Source organism: Bombina bombina, chromosome 2, assembly GCF_027579735.1.
Source record: "Bombina bombina isolate aBomBom1 chromosome 2, aBomBom1.pri, whole genome shotgun sequence".
NCBI lineage: Eukaryota > Metazoa > Chordata > Amphibia > Anura > Bombinatoridae > Bombina > Bombina bombina.
The window spans coordinates 1,287,948,912-1,287,970,078 of record NC_069500.1 but is presented as its reverse complement, the minus strand read 5'-3'; the positions used below and the strand labels follow the sequence as shown (position 1 = coordinate 1,287,970,078).

General features: G+C 39.2%; 1 protein-coding gene across 1 annotated transcript in view; it reads right to left on the bottom strand.

The window, feature by feature from the left end:
• LOC128650282 (uncharacterized) overlaps positions 1 to 21,167 on the bottom strand; it is a 180,185-nt gene that overhangs the window by 78,494 nt on the left and 80,524 nt on the right. The window contains exons 6-7 of the mRNA XM_053704107.1: positions 12,114 to 12,197; positions 238 to 357 (exon numbers count right to left, since the gene is read on the bottom strand). Of these exons, the coding sequence (XP_053560082.1) occupies positions 238 to 357; positions 12,114 to 12,197 (204 nt within the window). The remainder of the gene's footprint in view (positions 1 to 237; positions 358 to 12,113; positions 12,198 to 21,167) is intronic.

Sequence of the window (21,167 nt, the reverse complement as noted above, 5' to 3'; positions counted from 1 at the left end):
AAAGAAGAGACTGGAATACCAGAGAGGTGGGAGGGATTAAGTTTTCTTAGAGCTTGGGAAATCTTTGCCTCCACAAGTTGAATTATAGGAGCAATGGCTCATGGACTCTCACCACCTTCTAAAAAAATATATAATATTATATATGTTATTTTAAACATAAATTGGTCACAGAATTCAAAACTGTTGTATACATGTATGGCAAAGTCACTGCCCAATGTATGGGTTAAAAATAATTACCTCTTCTGTAAGTGATTGGTGCTTATGTACAACAAATTCATCAATCTTAAGGAATAATTCATTGATTCCAGTATGCTTTAAAAAAATGTTATTTCTCGAAATGATTTCCTCTGTCATCCCCTGTTTGAAAAAAAAAGGAAAATAATTTATTTTAAAAAATACATACATTGGTTAAACTTATAAACTGACATTTTTTTATTTTACATTTATAGAACAAAGGATACTGCTAAATAATTATTGTTTGTTGTCCTCAGATCTCCAAATTAACCTATAATTTAACATGACATTGACCATGAACAGCAAATCTGTGGGCACTTTAACAATAAAACTCTGCAGAATAATAGAATAGATAAGGGAGAAAAATAATATTGTAACTTACTTAGATAATCTGTTATACGGAAATAGTGGGAATTAAAATGTTTCCACATAGTTAAAGGACAATGTAATGTATGGCATACTCATAGGGTTAACCTTATATGGAAGTCAATAGGTTAACCCTGGCTAACCTTAAAGGGATATGAAACCCAAACCATGTATTTTGTGAATTAGTCCTAGCATGCCATTTTAAAAAAAGTTTTCAATTTGCTTCTATTATAAAATTTGCTTGGTTCCTTTGGTATTCTGTGCTGAAGAATACCTAGGTAGGCATCTGGTGTTCTACATGGTGGAAGGAAATAGAGCTGCCACTTAGTGATCTTGCAAATCGATTACATTCTTGCAAAACTGCTGCCATATAGTGCTTCAGAAATGGGCTGGCTCCTAAGCTTACGTCCCTGCTTTTTAACAAAAGATACCAAGAGTACCAAGACAAATTGATAATAAAAATGACATGTTTAAAATGACATGCTCTATCTGAATCATGAAAGAAAAAGGGGTTCCATATCCCTTTAAACTACCTATAATATAAAATATTTAGATACTGAGCACTGCCATAGTAGAGCTTATTTGTACTCTGTAACATAAGCATTGAGCATTAACAGATCAGTGACTTTTATGGCTTTTTGATGCTGTTTAGTGCACTTCGGGTCAGAGTGCATTATGCAGAGATTTACATATTTGCAGCAGCTACGTTGCTCTATATTATTCATTAGGCCTTTATATATATATATGTTATGTAACTTTACATTGTGTATAAAACCTACAATAGTGTAAAACTCCCGCTTTGTTATGTGTTTGCTAGTTGTTATAGGCCAGCAACATCATGGATACGTGAATATCTACCACTTCTGTGCATGAAGCTCAAAGATAGCGGCACCCATTATGAAAATGCAAAACTTTACCAATCAGCAACTAAAAGGTAAAAATAAAATAGTCCGCAATATATGAACGCAAAGGAACGTGCATGTTACAAGTTAAAGGTAAATGGTTGCACACAAGCACAAATTAAATGGATTAGCGGGACTGAAGATCTAGCATAAAGTGCAAGGGTTAAAAAAAAGTTCTATAGATATTAATAAAAGTTTTTTTAAAAGGGTTAAATAGGATATGGTATATGACAAGGTATTTGACTAGAAAGGGCAATATGTGTGTGTGTGTGTATATATATATATATATATATATATATATATACAGTATACAATATATTTATTTAGCAAAAGCAGAGCACTCACACTTAGGCCAGCAGCTGCCAGTATATATATATATATATATATACATACCTCATTTTATTGCACTTCACTTTGTCACGCTTCGCAGATATTGCTTTTTTTACAAATTTAAGGTTTGTGGCTGTGAAAGTCTATTTGTTCAATGTTTTCAACATATATACTGTACACATAAAAACACATACATACACATGAATACAGATATATACACACCACCAGCAAAAAGATTATGATTTACTGAAGGCTCAGAAGACAGTTAGGATTTTTTATCAATAAATAGACTGCAGTAAAGAGTAGATATAACTTTTATATGCACTGGAAAACAAATTAGTGTGACCCATTTTGAGCCAGATTACAAGTGGAGGGTTAACTCCGCTAGAAGTAAGTTTTTTGCGTGCGTCGTATTACAAGTTGAAAGTAAAACGTTTTCACTCACACGCTAACCTGATGCATCCAAAAAGCTTAAAGGGACATAATACTCATATGCTAAATCCCTTGATACTGATGCAGTATAACTGTAAAAAGCTGACAGGAAAATATCACCTGAGCATCTCTATGTAAAAAAGGAAGATATTTTACCTCAATCTCCTCAGCTCAGCAGAGTAAGTGCTGGGTAAAAAGTTATACTCAGCTGCTGCTCAGCTGCAGGTAATAAAAAAAAATGAATAGCAGCCAATCAGCATCAACAGTGCTGAGGTCATGAACTCTTTTACTGTGATCTCATGAGATTTGGCGTTCGCACTGCTTCTCCTGTATTTTCTTTGTAAAAATAGTCCTTTATGTAATTATGTTGGCCTTAATTGGCACTTAGTCTCTATTTTTTATGGGTCATAACAATCTTCTTCCGGAACCTCGTAGATATTTGAACGTGGGTAATGTACTTGAGAGCTCTGGGGAATATATTGCTAGCTTTTCCCCTTTCCTAGTGGTTCATAGTCTTTCAAGGTAGAAGTAGAAACCCATATGAGACCGCTTGTATACTTTATATGTACTCTTTCTTATACGAGCACTATAGACCCAGGTATACACCTAAATACAGGAGAAGCATGTGTTAGATTTATCTTTGTGTTCTTTTCTTGAACACTATTTTAAACTTTATTTTCTCTGTACTTTAATGGATGATCTTGTTACCATTCATCAAAATAATTTTTAATACACATGAGATACTTTTGAATCTGACCGCTAGTCAGATAAATTTAATAATTATTTTTATATAGAGAGTTGGAATTTCAATATCACTATGGTGGGGTCCTGTTATATTTTATAACAATAATATTATACCCAGAGACTTGGCAAACAACAGACTGCCCGATTTTCGAATCTTGCATATACATCTATAGGCAAATCATAAATCACTGACATCTCACCATAGACAATTAGTGGTAATTATATCACACTGATACTTATAATATGTTTTTTTTGGCATCTCCATATCATCTCTCTGTGTAGTATATGTATTTGTTTGTTCTATTCTATATATTTAAATTGACCGATAAAAACATAATTTATGCTTACCTGATAAATTTATTTCTCTTGTAGTGTATCCAGTCCACGGATCATCCATTACTTGTGGGATATATTCCCTTCCCAACAGGAAGTTGCAAGAGGATCACCCACAGCAAAGCTGCTATATAGCTCCGCCCCTCACATGTCATATTCAGTCATTCGACCGAAACAAGACGAGAAAGGAGAAACCATAGGGTGCAGTGGTGACTGTAGTTTAATTAAAAATTTAGACCTGCCTTAAAAGGACAGGGCGGGCCGTGGACTGGATACACTACAAGAGAAATAAATTTATCAGGTAAGCATAAATTATGTTTTCTCTTGTTAAGTGTATCCAGTCCACGGATCATCCATTACTTGTGGGATACCAATACCAAAGCTTAAGTACACGGATGATGGGAGGGACAAGGCAGGAACTTAAACGGAAGGAACCACTGCCTGTAGAACCTTTCTCCCAAAAACAGCCTCCGAAGAAGCAAAAGTGTCAAATTTGTAAAATTTTGAAAAAGTGTGAAGCGAAGACCAAGTCGCAGCCTTGCAAATCTGTTCAACAGAGGCCTCATTTTTAAAGGCCCAGGTGGAAGCCACAGCTCTAGTAGAATGAGCTGTAATCGTTTCAGGGGGCTGCTGTCCAGCAGTCTCATAGGCTAAGCGTATTATGCTTCTAAGACAAAAGGAGAGAGAAGTTGCCGAAGCCTTTTGACCTCTCCTCTGCCCAGAGTAAACGACAAACAGGGCAGATGTTTGACGAAAATCTTTAGTTGCCTGTAAGTAGAACTTCAAGGCACGGACTACGTCCAGATTATGTAAAAGACGTTCCTTCTTTGAAGAAGGATTAGGGCACAATGACGGGACAACAATCTCTTGATTGATATTCCTGTTAGAAACCACCTTAGGTAAAAACCCAGGTTTAGTACGCAGAACTACCTTGTCTGAATGGAAAATCAGATAAGGAGAATCACAATGTAAGGCGGATAACTCAGAGACTCTTCGAGCCGAGGAAATAGCCATCAAAAAACAGAACTTTCCAAGAAAAAAGTTTAATATCAATGGAATGAAGGGGTTCAAACGGAACTCCTTGAAGAACTTTAAGAACCAAGTTTAAGCTCCACGGAGGAGCAACAGTTTTAAACACAGGCTTAATCCTAACCAAAGCCTGACAAAATGCCTGGACGTCTGGAACTTCTGCCAGACGCTTGTGCAAAAGAATAGACAGAGCAGAGATCTGTCCTTTTAAAGAACTAGCTGATAAGCCTTTGTCCAAACCCTCTTGGAGAAAGGACAATATCCTAGGAATCCTAACCTTACTCCATGAGTAACTCTTGGATTCGCACCAATAAAGGTATTTACGCCATATCTTATGGTAGATTTTCCTGGTAACAGGCTTTCGTGCCTGTATTAAGGTATCAATAACTGACTCGGAGAAGCCACGCTTTGATAGAATCAAGCGTTCAATCTCCATGCAGTCAGTCTCAGAGAGATTAGATTTGGATGATTGAAAGGACCTTGTATTAGAAGGTCTTGCCTCAGAGGTAGAGTCCATGGTGGACAGGATGACATGTCCACTAGGTCTGCATACCAGGTCCTGCGTGGCCACGCAGGCGCTATCAGAATCACCGATGCTCTCTCCTGCTTGATCTTGGCGATCAGTCAAGGGAGCAGAGGAAACGGTGGAAACACATAAGCCAGGTTGAAGAACCAAGGAGCTGCTAGAGCATCTATCAGCGTCGCTCCCGGGTCCCTGGACCTGGATCCGTAATGAGGAAGCTTGGCGTTCTGGCGAGACGCCATGAGATCCAGTTCTGGTTTGCCCCAACGATGGACCAGTTGAGCGAAAACCTCCGGATGGAGTTCCCACTCCCCCGGATGAAAAGTCTGGCGACTTAGAAAATCCGCCTCCCAGTTCTCCACGCCTGGGATGTGGATCGCTGACAAGTGGCAAGAGTGAGACTCTGCCCAGCGAATTATCTTTGAGACTTCTAACATCGCTAGGGAACTCCTGGTTCCCCCTTGATGGTTGATGTAAGCCACAGTCGTGATATTGTCCGACTGAAATCTGATGAACCTCAGTGTTGCTAACTGAGGCCAAGCTAGAAGAGCATTGAATATTGCTCTTAACTCCAGAATATTTATTGGGAGGAGTTTCTCCTCCTGAGTCCACGATCCCTGAGCCTTCATGGAATTCCAGACTGCGCCCCAGCCTAGAAGGCTGGCATCTGTAGTTACAATCGTCCAATCTGGCCTGCGAAAGGTCATACCCTTGGACAGATGGACCCGAGATAGCCACCAGAGAAGAGAATCTCTGGTCTCTTGATCCAGATTTAGTAGAGGGGACAAATCTGAGTAATCCCCATTCCACTGACCTAGCATGCACAATTGCAGCGGTCTGAGATGCAGGCGCGCAAATGGCACTATGTCCATTGCCGCTACCATTAAGCCGATTACTTCCATGCACTGAGCCCCAGACGGGCGTGGAATGGAATGAAGAACACGGCAAGCATTTAAAAGTTTTGATAACCTGGCCTCCGTCAGGTAAATTTTCTACAGAATCTATCAGAGTCCCTAGGAAGGAGACTCTTGTGAGTGGTGATAGAGAACTCTTTTCCACGTTCACTTTCCACCCATGCGACCTCAGAAATGCCAGAACTATCTCTGTATGAGACTTGGCAATTTGAAAGCTTGACGCCTGTATCAGGATGTCGTCTAGATACGGAGCCACCGCTATGCATCGCGGTCTTAGAACCGCCAGAAGTGAGCCCAGAACCTTCGTAAAGATTCTCAGGGCCGTAGCCAACCCGAAGGGGAGGGCTACAAATTGGTAATGCCTGTCTAGAAAGGCAAATCTTAGGAACCGATGATGATCTTTGTGAACCGGTATATGAAGGTAGGCATCCTTTAAGTCCACTATGGTCATGTACTGACCCTCTTGGATCATGGGTAGGATGGTCCGAATAGTTTCCATTTTTAATGATGGAACTCTTAGGAATTTGTTTAATATCTTTAGGTCCAAAATTGGTCTGAAGGTACCCTCTTTCTTGGGAACCACGAACAGATTTGAATAAAATCCCTGTCCTTGTTCCGTCCGCGGAACTGGATGGATCACCCCCATAACTAGGAGGTCCTGTACACAGCGTAGGAATGCCTCATTCTTTATCTGGTTTTCTGATAACCTTGAAAGATGAAATCTCCCTTGAGGAGGAGAAGCCTTGAAGTCCAGAAGATATCCCTGAGATATGATCTCCAACGCCCAGGGATCCTGGACATCTCTTGCCCACGCCTGGGCGAAGAGAGAAAGTCTGCCCCCCACTAGATCCGTTTCCGGATAGGGGGCCGTTCCTTCATGCTGTCTTGGGGGCAGTAGCAGGTTTTCTGGCCTGCTTGCCCTTGTTCCAGGACTGGTTAGGTTTCCAGGCCTGTCTGAAATGAGCAATAGTTCCTCCCTGTTTTGGAGCGGAGGAAGTTGATGCTGCTCCTGCCTTGAAATTTCGAAAGGCACGAAAATTAGACTGCTTGGCCTTTGGTTTGGCCCTGTCCTGAGGAAGGGTATGCCCCTTACCTCCAGTAATGTCAGCAATAATTTCCTTCAAGCCGGGCCCGAATAAGGTCTGCCCCTTGAAAGGTATATTAAGTAATTTAGATTTAGAAGTCATGTCAGCTGACCAGGATTTAAGCCATAGCGCCCTCCGCGCCTGGATGGCGAATCCAGAGTTCTTAGCCGTTAGTTTAGTCAAATGTACAATGGCATCAGAAACAAATGAGTTAGCTAGCTTAAGTGATTTAAGCTTGTCCATAATTTCATCCAATGGAGCTGTGTGAATGGCCTCTTCCAGAGACTCAAACCAGAATGCCGCAGCAGCAGTGACAGGCGCAATGCATGCAAGGGGCTGCAGGATAAAACCTTGTTGAACAAACATTTTCTTAAGGTAACCTTCTAATTTTTTATCCATTGGATCCGAAAAAGCACAACTATCCTCAACCGGGATAGTGGTACGCTTTGCTAAAGTAGAAACTGCTCCCTCCACCTTAGGGACCGTCTGCCATAAGTCCCGTGTAGTGGCGTCTATTGGAAACATTTTTCTAAATATAGGAGGCGGGGAAAAGGGCACACCGGGTCTATCCCACTCCTTGCTAATAATTTCTGTAAGCCTTTTAGGTATAGGGAAAACATCAGTACACACCGGTACCGCATAGTATCTATCCAGCCTACACAATTTCTCTGGAATTGCAACTGTGTTACAGTCGTTCAGAGCAGCTAAAACCTCCCCAAGCAATACACGGAGGTTCTCAAGTTTAAATTTAAAATTAGAGATCTCTGAATCAGGTTTCCCCGGATCAGATCCGTCACCCACAGAATGAAGCTCTCCGTCCTCATGTTCTGCAAACTGTGACGCAGTATCAGACATGGCTCTTACAGCACCAGCGCGCTCTGCATCTCTCCTAATCCCAGAGCTATCGCGCTTGCCTCTCAATTCTGGCAATCTAGATAATACTTCTGACAGGGTATTATTCATGATTGTAGCCATGTCCTGTAAAGTAATTGCTATGGGCGTCTCTGATGCACTTGGCGCCATAATAGCATGCGCCCCCTGAGCGGGAGGCGAAGGTACTGACACGTGAGGAGAGTTAGTCGGCATAACTTCCCCCTCGTCGTCTGGTGATAATTCTTTTATAGATAAAGACTGACCTTTATTATTTAAAGTGAAATCAATACATTTAGTACACATATTCCTATGGGGCTCCACACTGGCTTTCAAACATAATGAACAAGTAGATTCATCTATGTCAGACATGTTTAAACAGACTAGCAATAAAACTGGCAAGCTTGAAAAACACTTCACAATAAGTTTACAAGCAATATAAACAACGCTACTGCGCCTTTAAGAAGCACAAAAAACTGTCTCAAGGTGAAATAACAATGAACCAAAGCAGTTATACCAACCAAATTTTCACAGTAAATGCAGTAAGTCAGCAGAGCATTGCACCCACTTGCAAATGGATGATTAACCCCTTAATACCCAAAACGGATAAACATTAGAGAAAAAACGTTTTTTTAAAACAGTCAAACACACTGTCACAGCTCTGCTGTGACTGATTACCTCCCTCAATACGACTTTTGAAGCCTTTTGAGCCCTCTAGAGAAGTCCTGGATCATGCAGGAAGAAGCAGGGAGTCTGAGTCTGAATTTTTACTGCGCAAAAAAGCGCTAAAATAGGCCCCTCCCACTCATATTACAACAGTGGGAAGCCTCAGTTAACTGTTTCAATGCAGAAATTAAGCCAGCCATGTGGAAAAATTATGCCCCAATAAGTATTATCACCAAATGTACGTTAAAAAAACGATTAAACATGCCAGCAAACGTTTTAAAACACATTTTTTGAAGAGTATATATCTCTATTAATAAGCCTGATACCAGTCGCTTTCACTGCATTTAAGGCTTTACTTACATCTTTATTAATAAGCCTGATACCAGTCGCTTTCACTGCATTTAAGGCTTTACTTACATTACTTCGGTATCAGCAGCATTTTCTTAGTCAATTCCATTCCTTAGAAAAATATTTTACTGCACATACCTTAGTTGCAGGAAACCTGCACGTCATTCCCTTTCTGAAGTTACCTCACTCCTCAGAATGTGTGAGAACAGCAAGTGGATCTTAGTTACTTCTGCTAAGATCATAGAAAACGCAGGCAGATTCTTCTTCCAAATACTGCCTGAGAAAAAACAGCACACTCCGGTGCCATTTAAAAATAACAAACTTTTGATTGAAGAAATAAACTAAGTATAAAACACCACTCCTCTCACGACCTCCTATCTATGTTGAGGGTTGCAAGAGAATGACTGGATATGACATGTGAGGGGAGGAGCTATATAGCAGCTTTGCTGTGGGTGATCCTCTTGCAACTTCCTGTTGGGAAGGGAATATATCCCACAAGTAATGGATGATCCGTGGACTGGATACACTTAACAAGAGAAAGTTATATTTTATTTTTTATTTGTTATATCAGTCCTCCCTATCCATTCCTATTATGCTAAGTGTGCCACAAATACCTTCTGTGTTCTCTCCTTATTTTTCTGATCTCATTAGATTTGACTTAACTCTCATGAGATTTCATAGTAAACTTCCTTAAACTGAAAAGGGAAATAAGATGAGTGTGTGTGAAGCTCGCTCCTTTGCCTGTCATACTGATTTGCTGCTTAGAAGTCCTTTACAATGGGATGTGGCTACTGAGGAACTTTTGAGGTAAAAATATCTTTCTTTTTTACATAGAGATATTCAGGTGATATTTTGTAGTCAGCTTTTTACAGCTATCCTGCATCACTTTTAAGTGTTTCAACATTTGGGTATCATGGCCCTTTAAGTTAGAATATTGTGATAGTGTTAACGTATTCCCCTATAGAAGTCAATGGAGCCAAAGACTCACTCACTCATACACACAGGTATACAAATTCATACACACATACAAACTCACGCACACACACACAAACTCATACACACACACACTCAAACTCATACACACACACACAAACTCACAAACTCCTACACACACAAGCTCATACACACACACACATACACAAGCTCATACACAGACACACACAAACTCATACACACATACAAACTCTTACACACACAAACTCATACACACATACAAACTCTTACACACACAAACTCATACACACACACACACAAGCTCCTACACACACACACACATACACAAGCTCATACACAGACACACAGAAACTCATACACACAGAAACTCATACACACAGAAACTCATACACACAGAAACTCACACACACAAATTCATATACACACACAAACTCATACACACAAACTCATACACACGCACTCATATATATATACACACACACACACACAAATTAACTGTTAGATTACATTTCAGATATTGGATTCATTACATACAGATATTTAATTTTTGAATGACACTTAAAAAATAAAAAACTGTGATAACTGCAGAATGCTCACAATCCACTGCCAATCAAACACAGGAGCACTGTGACCTGGGGACTACAGCATGTCCAGTATAGCCATACTTCGCCTTCTCATAATTCACTATTTCTATTTCAATATCAAATACAACAGGCTGGATAGACATTGCTTTCATGAGGCAAGCATTGCTAGCTAAATAGAGGCACATTCCAGTAATAACTCCAGTCTGCACAGGAACTTAAAGAGACATAAAACAAGTTGGGATAGAGACAAAATATAATAATATGTAATTTACCTGCAAATTTATACTGCAGTGCCTCGCCATTAACCCTTTTTTTTTAGTTTCTGAATTGTAAAGCTCTAACTCCCCCCACACATTTCCTTCTATGGCTGTATCTATTTCTATTGTGTTGGTAGAATGCAAAAGTGCATAGGGATTATCTGCTGGAGCATGCCTAGAAGCTGTGAACTCAGTTAAAATACAATGCTTGTGTCTAAACACTGATCAAAGGGGGGGGGGGGTGGAGTTGGCTGCTCCAGGCAGCTTAGCTATGTAAGTCATTTTGCTTATTTTTGAAAATTATTTTATAATACTTGCCAGCAATTTTTAAACATTTTTTTTTAAACAAACTATTTTAATTAATTAGCCCTTTTAGGATATGCACATATCTCAACCTGTGTTATGTCCCTTTAATAAAGAGGTTGGTGGCCTGCAAGCAATGCTTGCCACACGAAAGCACCCTGCCAGTAAAAACTAATTCCAGCCTCTGTGCCATTACAGAAGGACCAGAGGATGAGCAATCCCTGTCTGTGCCACTCAACAGTCCTTGCGCTCCTTGCTTTAATTTCAACTTCAAGCACACTCAGCAGAAAAGCGAGTCCTCCCTCCCTCCCTGTGAACGTTTGTACTTACAGCAATATGCCAGTCACTCAGCCTCACTGCACCTGGAACAGTCTTCTCAGCAGACCCTGTGCTGCTCTCTCTCAGGAGCCACTAAGTCAGCTAGTGGCACAGTACAAATAAAAACACCTCTGCTCCCGTGCCTCCCCTAAAGTGCTCTGGCGCCCCCCCCCCACCCCACCCCCGGGGAGGTGCACGCCACAGTTTGAAAACTGTCATCCTAGATCAATAGCTTGGGTTTTCTACTTAAATATATATATAGTTTTGACAGATAAATAAAAAATTTTTAAAAAAGACAAGGCTCTATTTCTGATTAATTGGAGTGATAGCAAAAATGCTCAAAAATGATCCAGTATTTTAGGCAAGTTCACTGAAATTCCCGGTAGTGAAGGGGTTAACATGGATCCTTGCTTGATGCTCTGCACATGGTTCAGAACTTTGGCTTTTGAATTGTAATGTCATTCTAAAGAACAAGAGGTGACAAACCTTTGGCACCCTTGACAAAGTTTACATACAAAAAACTTGTAATCTGGCCCATAGTGTATTGAATACACATCAGTCTGTAGCACCTGCAGCAGTTAAAGATTACACTGTCCCTTTAATATTAAATGAATGCAAACTTAGCTACACTGTCCAGTCTTTCCTCTTCATATGTTTTTATATATATATATATATATATATATATATATAATGTTGTTATATCTTTTATTTCTATATATATATATATACTGTAGAAAATGGAGAGACTGAAGGAACTGTTAGTAAAATTAAATCCCTGTTAATCAAAAGTACTGCTTTTGGTGTATGTTTGTATACAGCGATTACTTAGCAAACACCTGGTTGCACAATTCTATTATATTGTGTTAATACACCATGTAAGTCATAAAACACATTTCTAAATATAAACTATTAAATGCTTACCTCTTGTGCATGAATTGAAGTATGCAAAACTGGTAATACATATGAGGAGACAATATTATCTTTCATATGTGATGACAACAAACTCTAAAAGAAAAAATATATATATGAAAATGCACTTTCAGTTAACATGAATTATTATCTACATTTAATATGTTGTGCATGGCAACATAATTCCTTTTTTCAAGCTTCAGAAGTTGCTGTTTGTGAATTAGAAGTAAAATAGTGGCCAGGGCCAGTGGAAGTTCCAGTGATTAGGTTTGGACGGGCACGAGCTTACCATAAATAAATCAGGGAGGTATATGGGTTAATTTGCGGGTGTTCTGTAGCGGCAAGGTTGTAAATATTCCACAGGAGAGTTACAGTAGGTGGGGGTGAAATCATTGGTGCTCCATGGAGTTTGGTGGTCTGAGGTATAGGCTGGATAGCCTGGAGCATGGCTAGCTAGGAAGGGACAGTGACAGGAAGAATATAATTTCTCCCTCCTCCTCTATACAATGGGGACACTCATATAGATGGTGTTCTTTTGAAACCTAATCCAACACATCTTTATGTGCATCTGTAGTAGGGTTTATGTAATAGCTGGCCCTGTACTGAGACTAAATTTGTATATGGTATTGGATAGTATTGAATGCAATATTAAATAGAGTTTCATGGTGAGAGAAGAATAGATATGTGATGCGAAGAGCATGGAGGTTTATAAAATTAGAAAATAAATTCACTAGGGGTGGGGCACCCTAAATAAAGTAAAATGTTATGATAATCCCACTGATGTTTTTCTTAGCCCCATTTATAGTCCAAAACATATGCCCTTTTTCTAAAAAATATCTTGAAAACTAAACTAATGATCAATAATTAGCCGGTCAAAAGAATTGGAGGGCTCAGTCTTGACAGCTAGCAAACCATTAACAGTTAGGATTAAAATTATTTTAAAAGGAAATGAAAGCATAAACATTTTTTTTTTCATGGTTCAGACAGAGCATACAAGTTTAAAAACAGTTTCAATTTATTAATTTATGAAATGTGCTTCATTGTCTTGGTAACCTTTGTTGAAGGAGCAGCAATACACTATTGGGAGCTAGCTTAACACTATAGTGGCTGCACATATATGCCTCTTGTCATTGGCTCACCAATCATCAGCTAACTCCCAGTACTGCATTGCTGCTCTTGAGCCTACTTAAAGGGACACTGAACCCAAATTTTTCTTTTGTGATTCAGATAGAGAGTGCAATTTTAAACAACTTTCTAATTTACTCCTATTATCAATTTTTCTTCGTTCTTTTGCTTTCTTTATTTGAAAAGAAGGCATCTAAGCTATTTTTTTGGTTCAGAACCATGGAAAGCACTTGTTTATTAATATGTGAATTTATCCACCAATCAGCAAGAACAACACAGTGGGGGGTAGTTATCAACGTGTCAACTTTCCTGCCTTCGCCGGCCCAATACGCCCGCCTAAGCTCGCCTACCATCGCCGCCGCGGACCTGCAAAATTTTGCCTAAGTTATCAATAAATCTGTCAAAAAGCCGCGCACCAAGTACAGGGCGATGAGTAGCGGATTGTGATAGTAATCACTCATCCGATCTCGCTGCTCTTCGTTTTTTTGACAGCTTTATTGCTAGCCTGTCACTAAGCACCCACACTAAACTACACTGTTCTACCCCCTATACCGGCACCACCCGGAGCCCCCCGCAACTAAATAAAGTTACTAACCCCTAAACCGCCGCTCCTAGACCCCGACGCAACTATAATAAATGTATTAACCCCTAAACCGCCACTCCCGGACACCGCCGCCACCTACATTATACCTAGTAACCCCTATCCTGCCCCCCCCTATACCGCCGCCCTCTATAATAAAGTTATTAACCCCTATCCTGCTGATCCCCGACCCCGCCGCAACTAAATAAATAGTTTAACCCCTAAACCGCCGCTCCCGGACCCCGCCGCAACCTATATTAAACTTATTAACCCCTAATCTGCCCCCCCTACACCGTCGCCACCTATAATAAATTTATTAACCCCTATCCTGCCCCCCCTACACCGCCGCCACTGTAATAAAATGATTAACCCCTATCCTGCCCCCCCTACACCGCCGCAACTCTAATAAAATTATTAACCCCTAAACCTAAGTCTAACACTAACCTTAACACCCCCCTAACTTAAATATTAATTAAATACATCTAAATAATATTTCTCTTATTAACTAAATGAATCCTATTTAAAACTAAATACTTACCTTTAAAATAAACCCTAATATAGCTACAATATAACTAATAATTATATTGTAGCTATCTTAGGATTTATTTGTATTTTACAGGCAACTTTCAATTTATTTTAACTAGGTACAATAGCTATTAAATAGTTATTAACTATTTAATAGCTACCTAGTTAAAATAAAGAGAAATTTACCTGTAAAATAAAAACTAACCTAAGTTACAATTACACCTAACACTACACTATCATTAAATAAATTATTCCTATTTAAAACTAAATACTTACCTGTAAAATAAACCCTAAGATAGCTACAATGTAATTAATAATTATATAGTAGCTATTGTAGGATTTATATTTATTTTACAGGTAACTTTGTATTTATTTTAGCTAGTTAGATTGGTTCAGCCAATCGGATTGAACTTGAATCTGATTGGCTGATTCAATCAGCCAATCAGATTTTTCTACCTTAATTCCGATTGGCTGATAGAATCCTATCAGCCAATCGGAATTCGAGGGACGCCATCTTGGATGACGTCACTTAAAGGTACCGTCATTCGCCGATAGTCGTCGGGAAGAAGAGGATGGATCCGCGTAGGCTCTTCTGAAGATGGCTCCGCTCCGCTCCGGAATAATTTATTTAATGATAGTGTAGTGTTAGGTGTAATTGTAACTTAGGTTAGTTTTTATTTTACAGATAAATTTCTCTTTATTTTAACTAGGTAGCTATTAAATAGTTAATAACTATTTAATAGCTATTGTACCTAGTTAAAATAAATTGAAAGTTGCCTGTAAAATACAAATAAATCCTAAGATAGCTACAATATAATTATTAGTTATATTGTAGCTATAATAGGGTTTATTTTACAGGTAAGTATTTAGTTTTAAATAGGATTCATTTAGTTCATAAGAGAAATATTATTTTGATTTATTTAATTAATATTTAAGTTAGGGGGGGTGTTAGGGTTAGTGTTAGACTTAGATTTAGGGGTTAATAATTTTATTAGAGTTGCGGCGGTGTAGGGGGGGGGCAGGATAGGGGTTAATAATTTTATTACAGTGGCGGCGGTGTAGGGGGGGGCAGGTTAGGAGTTAATAAATTTATTATAGGTGGCAACGGTGTAGGGGGGGGCAGATTAGGGGTTAATAAGTTTAAGATAGGTTGCGGAGGGGTCCGGGAGCGGCGGTTTAGGGGTTAAACTATTTATTTAGTTGCGGCGGGGTCCAGGATCGGCAAGATAGGGGTTAATAAATTTATTCTAGGTGGCGGCGGTATAGGGGGTGCAGGATAGGGGTTAGTAGGTATAATGTAGGTGGCGGCGGTGTCCGGGAGCGGCAGTTTAGGGGTTAATACATTTATTATAGTTGCAGCGGGGTCTAGGAGCGGCGGTTTAGGGGTTAGTAACTTTATTTAGTTGTGGTGGGCTCCGGGGGCGCCGGTATAGGGGGTAATACATTTATTTAGTTGCGGCGGTGTAGGGGGGGCAGATTAGGGGTGTTTAGACTCGGGGTACATGTTAGGGTGTTAGGTGTAGACATCTCCCATAGGAATGAATGGGATGTCGGGCAGCAGCGAACATGAACTTTCGCTATGGTCAGACTCCCATTGATTCCTATGGGATCCGCTGCCTCCAGGGCGGCGGTTTGAAAACCAGGTACGCTGGGCCGGAAAAGTGCCAAGCGTACCTGCTAGTTTTTTGATAACTAGCAAAAGTAGTCAGATTGTGCCGCACTTGTGTGCGGAACATCTGGAGTGACGTAAGAATCGATCTGTGTCGGACTGAGTCCGGCGGATCGAAGCTTATGTCACTAAATTCTACTTTTGCCGGTCTCTAGCCTTTGATAACTAAGGCGAATCAGCCTTGCCTCAAATACGCTGCGGAGTTCCAGCGTATTTGAGGTAGACGGCTTGATAACTACCCCCCAGTGTGTTCACCATAAATGGGCCGGCATCTAAACTTACATTCTTGCATTTCAAATAAAGATACCAAGAGAATGAAAATAATTTGATAATAGGAGTAAATTAGAAAGTTGCTTAAAATTACATGCTCTATCTGAATCACAACAGAAAAAAATTGGGTTCAGTGTCCCTTTAAGTATTCTCTTCAACAATGGATTAAGTGAATGAAACAATGTGTACATGTATATTAGTCTGTGATTGGCTGATGGCTGTCATGTGGTACAAGGGGCTGGCAAAGTGGGGGAAATAAATTTGACAGAAAAAAAATCTACTGTTTTTTTTTTCCAATTCAGAGTAAGTGTTATTGCATTGTCTTTTTATTGTAACATGGTAACATAGTAGATGAGGTTCAAAAAAGACAAAAGTCCATCGAATTCAACCTATACAAATCTAATATACTCTACTATACAAAAAAGCTCTAGTAAATTAATCCCACTAAAAGGTGACTTATTTAATAAAAGCAATCATAACCATGAATTTTGTTTCTAGAGAAAACAGACCCTGTTTGGCTAACCTCTCTTCACAGCTTAAATTCTTCATTCCACTTATTAGCTTTGTGGCCCTTCTCTAAACTTTTTCTTGTTCTGCAATATCTTTTTTTGCGATCGGTCCCCAGAACTGCACTCCATACTCAAGGTGAGGTCTTACCAGAGATTTATATAGTGACAGAATTATGATTTCCTCCCTTGAATCAATGCCTCTTTTAATACGTCAGTATCTTATTAGCATTTGATGCTGCTGCCCTGCATTGTGCACCCATCTTTAGCTTGTTATCTATTACTACTCCCAAATCCCTTTCCTCCTCTGTTTGGCTAAGTCTTGTCCCATTTGAATAATAGGTTGCCTGCTTATTTTTACTTCCAAAATGTAGAACGTTGCATTTTCCCGTATTAAATCTCATTTTCCATTTACCTGCTCATATTTCTATTTTCTGCACTTGTTAATTATGGAATTCTACTGTATCTAATGGTCCCTTAAGGAGTATGTTTCTAATGGATTGTGGAGGGATCATTGTGGAGGAGTGGGGTAAAGATTTTAGAAGGGAGTTAACTGATTTTACTGATAGGGATAGTGTAGAGGGTTTTATAGATAGGATGATCATAGGTTGGTTTTATTGCCATGTGATTTAACTCAATGAGGAAGATAATTTATTTTTGATCAATTACAATAAGTTTTATGCTACTTTGCAGCTGTAAATAGTAGAGGAGGCATTTGATACTGTCACTATTATGTTGCAGCAACTTCCAAGGAAAGCAAATACTGTTACTATTACATGGGAGCTCTACAAAGCTACCACTACATTTATGCATTGAAACAGAAACTTACTCACAATGGTACAATAGTTTTGCTGAAAGTGATTGTAAATCCAAGCATTTAAAAAAAAAACACTATGATTTACCATCACTAAGAATAAATTGGACTTTCATTGATCACTTAGAAAAAAAGGGTGCTAAACTTACTGCAGTTTCTTGGTAAAGTCAGCGCCTCTGGCTGCCCACGCAACATTGCTCTTTATTAATTTACTCCTATTATCAAATTTTATTCATTCTCTTGGTATCTTTATTTGAAAAGTAAGAATGTTATTTTAGATGCCGGCTCATTTTTGGTGAACAACCTGGGTTGTTCTTGTTGATTGGTGGATAAATTCACCCACCAAGACTTCCGGTGAGCGGCTCCTCAAGATGGCCACTGCTTCACATTGCTCTGTGAATGACAACAGCTATTAAAATAAATGTGCCCGAGAAACTTCCAGGATCAGGAAGCTCCAACTCCTGGCCGCCGAGAAGGCATAGAAAGAAACTTAAGCCTAACGGCTTTTTGGCGTGCTTACTCCGATAACCAGCAAGATGAAGCGCACTATTTCATCCCTCATGGAGGTCTTTACACCTGTGTTCGATTCCCTGGCAGCTACTATGGAGGAGCTTCTCCAAGAGACGCATGCACTACTTACGACTGATCATCCAAAAACGTCCCCTGCCGATTTGCTAATGCCTCTGCAGATCTCATCAGTCGAGATGTTTACGGAGGGGGCCTCTCTGACATTGGCCATTTTGGATCACGGCATGGTAGCTCCAGCAACGGATCAATGTCCTATCACTGCCCTAACACTGAAAGCCTGGACACCTGTCGTGAGCGGAGTGAGACACCCTGCTCATGCTTCTGAAGAGATTGATCATGCATCTGGAGTCTTATCACGCAGTATGGAATCTGAGGACTCCGCAAGTTCCGTCACACATCCTCCCAGGCTTTTCACTTATATAGCCATCATCTCAGATACGGACTACCAGTTGGCTTTGATCCACCGAAAACAGGAGTGGGATGATGGTGTGTAGCAGGAGGGTCACATTGCTCAGATTGGTGCACCTTTATTTGTAAAATAAGGTACTCTCAATTCTAGTTTGTATGTACATAGTCAAGCAGTTTATTAGAAAGTCTACAGTTATTCTCTCAATACTATACAATATAGTGTAGGCACGTGACACTTGAAACAGAATATTACAATAAATTAGGAGCTGAGGAAGCACTATCAACTGTAATGAGGTTTATATTTAAAGCCCTTACCAAATTGGAAGGGCCTTACTGTTCTACCCTGATGTGCATGGGAAGCTTTTATATCAACTGTCACTATCCTGCTCAATTGTGATTGTATTAACTTATGATCTTACTTAAGATGCCCTTGTCCTGTCATTTATTATTCATAGTAATATTCCTACAATTCCTATGTTACTTTCTACTTGATGCTTTGACTTTATTCTAGATGTTTAATTGAAAGGATTCTGTTTGTACTAATGCTATATTGCACCATAATCAGATTGACCCAATACTCAGGATAGATTAGGTTCATAGGTATCAGATTTGGCAATGATGGGCCGGCTCACACTTTTATCACTACTGTAAAATAATATCCTAACAAGAAAGTCATTTCTATTGTCCGCTATGCGTCACTTTTAAAATCCTTATAATACCTCACTAAATCTGTATCTTGCGAGATATATTCCTATTGTACCATACGACTGCCATTGTGTTGGGTTAATCGCTATTTTCTATGGAGTTGTTATAATCCAAAATTAAACTAACCCCACTACTCCAATAACAGAGCAGACCAAAGACATTCTCTCTAATATCCCTGTACACAATCGACCATGCTAAAGCAGGGCAATACTCACTGGGCCATCAGACAACATATACCTGTCCCTAGTTAATAGACTCCAACTTGCTGTATAGAGGTTTAGTACCTATTTTGTTTTGTTTGTTTTGTCTTGTTATGTTTTGTTTATGTGTTTTGTTTGGTTTAACCTAAAAAATGGGAGGGTTCGGGGGACAGTCCATGTTAAAGCTTTGGTACGTCTGTGCAGTTAACATATAATTCACATGCAATTAATGCACCATTATGTAACCTTCTTTCACATCTTATTAAGCACCTATTTTGAAATGCTACATCTGATGCATATATAAGTATGTCATGGGATAATATGCTAGTGGAAAGGTGTCTTTGAAATGAAGGCCTTCTATTTTCAAATTTGTGGCGGTAAATGCTCTTTGACAATGTCTATTTGAAACTCCTCTACTGACTCTTTGAATAGCACTGATTGCTTGTATTCACTTGTGGGCTGTAAACCTGAACCTTTCTCAATAAAAAGAAGTTTAAAAAAAAAAAAGAAAAAAAAAAAAATTCACCCACCAATAAACAAGTGCTGTCCAGAGTCTGAACCAAAAATAGCTTAGATGCCTTCTTTTTCAAATAAAGATAGCAAGAGAACGAAGAAAAATTGATAATAGGAGTAAATTTGAAAGTTGCTTAAAATTGCATGCTTTATCTGAATCATGAAAGAAAATTTTTTGGGTTCAGTGTCCCTTTAAATTAAGCAGGCCAACAGTAGAAAGTCAGAAGTCAGTCTTTCCTATGATAACCATTTCTCATTTCACTTTTTTCTGACGTATGCTATAAAAATTAGAAGAGCAGTTAGCTCAGTGCTGACCTGGCAGCCAAGTTCTCGACCAGTGTGGGCATCAGTATAATCAGCACTTACTCTATAAGCTATAGCAAGTGTTGTGTGGTAGTATCCCACGCTAATGTAGAAATGTGATACCATAAGATAATTAACAGAAGTATAATCCAAAAAAGTAAACCGATTTATAGTTTGCTGTTTGAAAGCTAGAATTCATCAGCACAGATCCTCCTCTAAACTGTGGTAAATGCATATACCACTATATACGTAGTATTGACAATTTTGAATTATATTGTTTTTATGTTTGTAATTTGTTTATTTTATTGTAATAAATGTTAACCTTATATAAAGATTTATATAATATACTATTTACTTATGGGGTTGTTTTGTAAACCTACAATCTCACAATTACTTTACTTTTTTAGCTTCTGTACATCACCCTTCCATGTTAGTATTTACATGGCAAAAAGGCTTCATTTATATATTAGAACTAGCAATATTGCTCAGGTCAAGTCAAGTCCAGCGGGAATGCATGGGAACAGAGTTCCTGGGTAGAGAGCAGAAACACTTCAGTAAACACTGCTGCCACTGATGGGAAGAGCTGGAGCACAGTCTTGTTAGAGGGATAGTGAGATCCTCTAGTAATGGGCAGTAACACATCCTACAATACACTAAATGCAAACCTGTCAGCGGTCCTGCTGTGTGATCACCCCACACTGTGTGGAGCTTACTATCTGTGAGGCTTTCTCTGGGTTTATTTAACTCCCCTCAGCAGAAATAGGACTATTGCACCTTAAGTGGGTGAGCCTCTGTGACAGAGGAGGTGTCTCCCTCTCAGGCCCAAAGGCAACCATTCAACCCTTCATTGGCTTTCATTTGCTTTCATTAACCAAATTATATAGATTATACACATATAAATACAGTGTGTGTGTGTATAA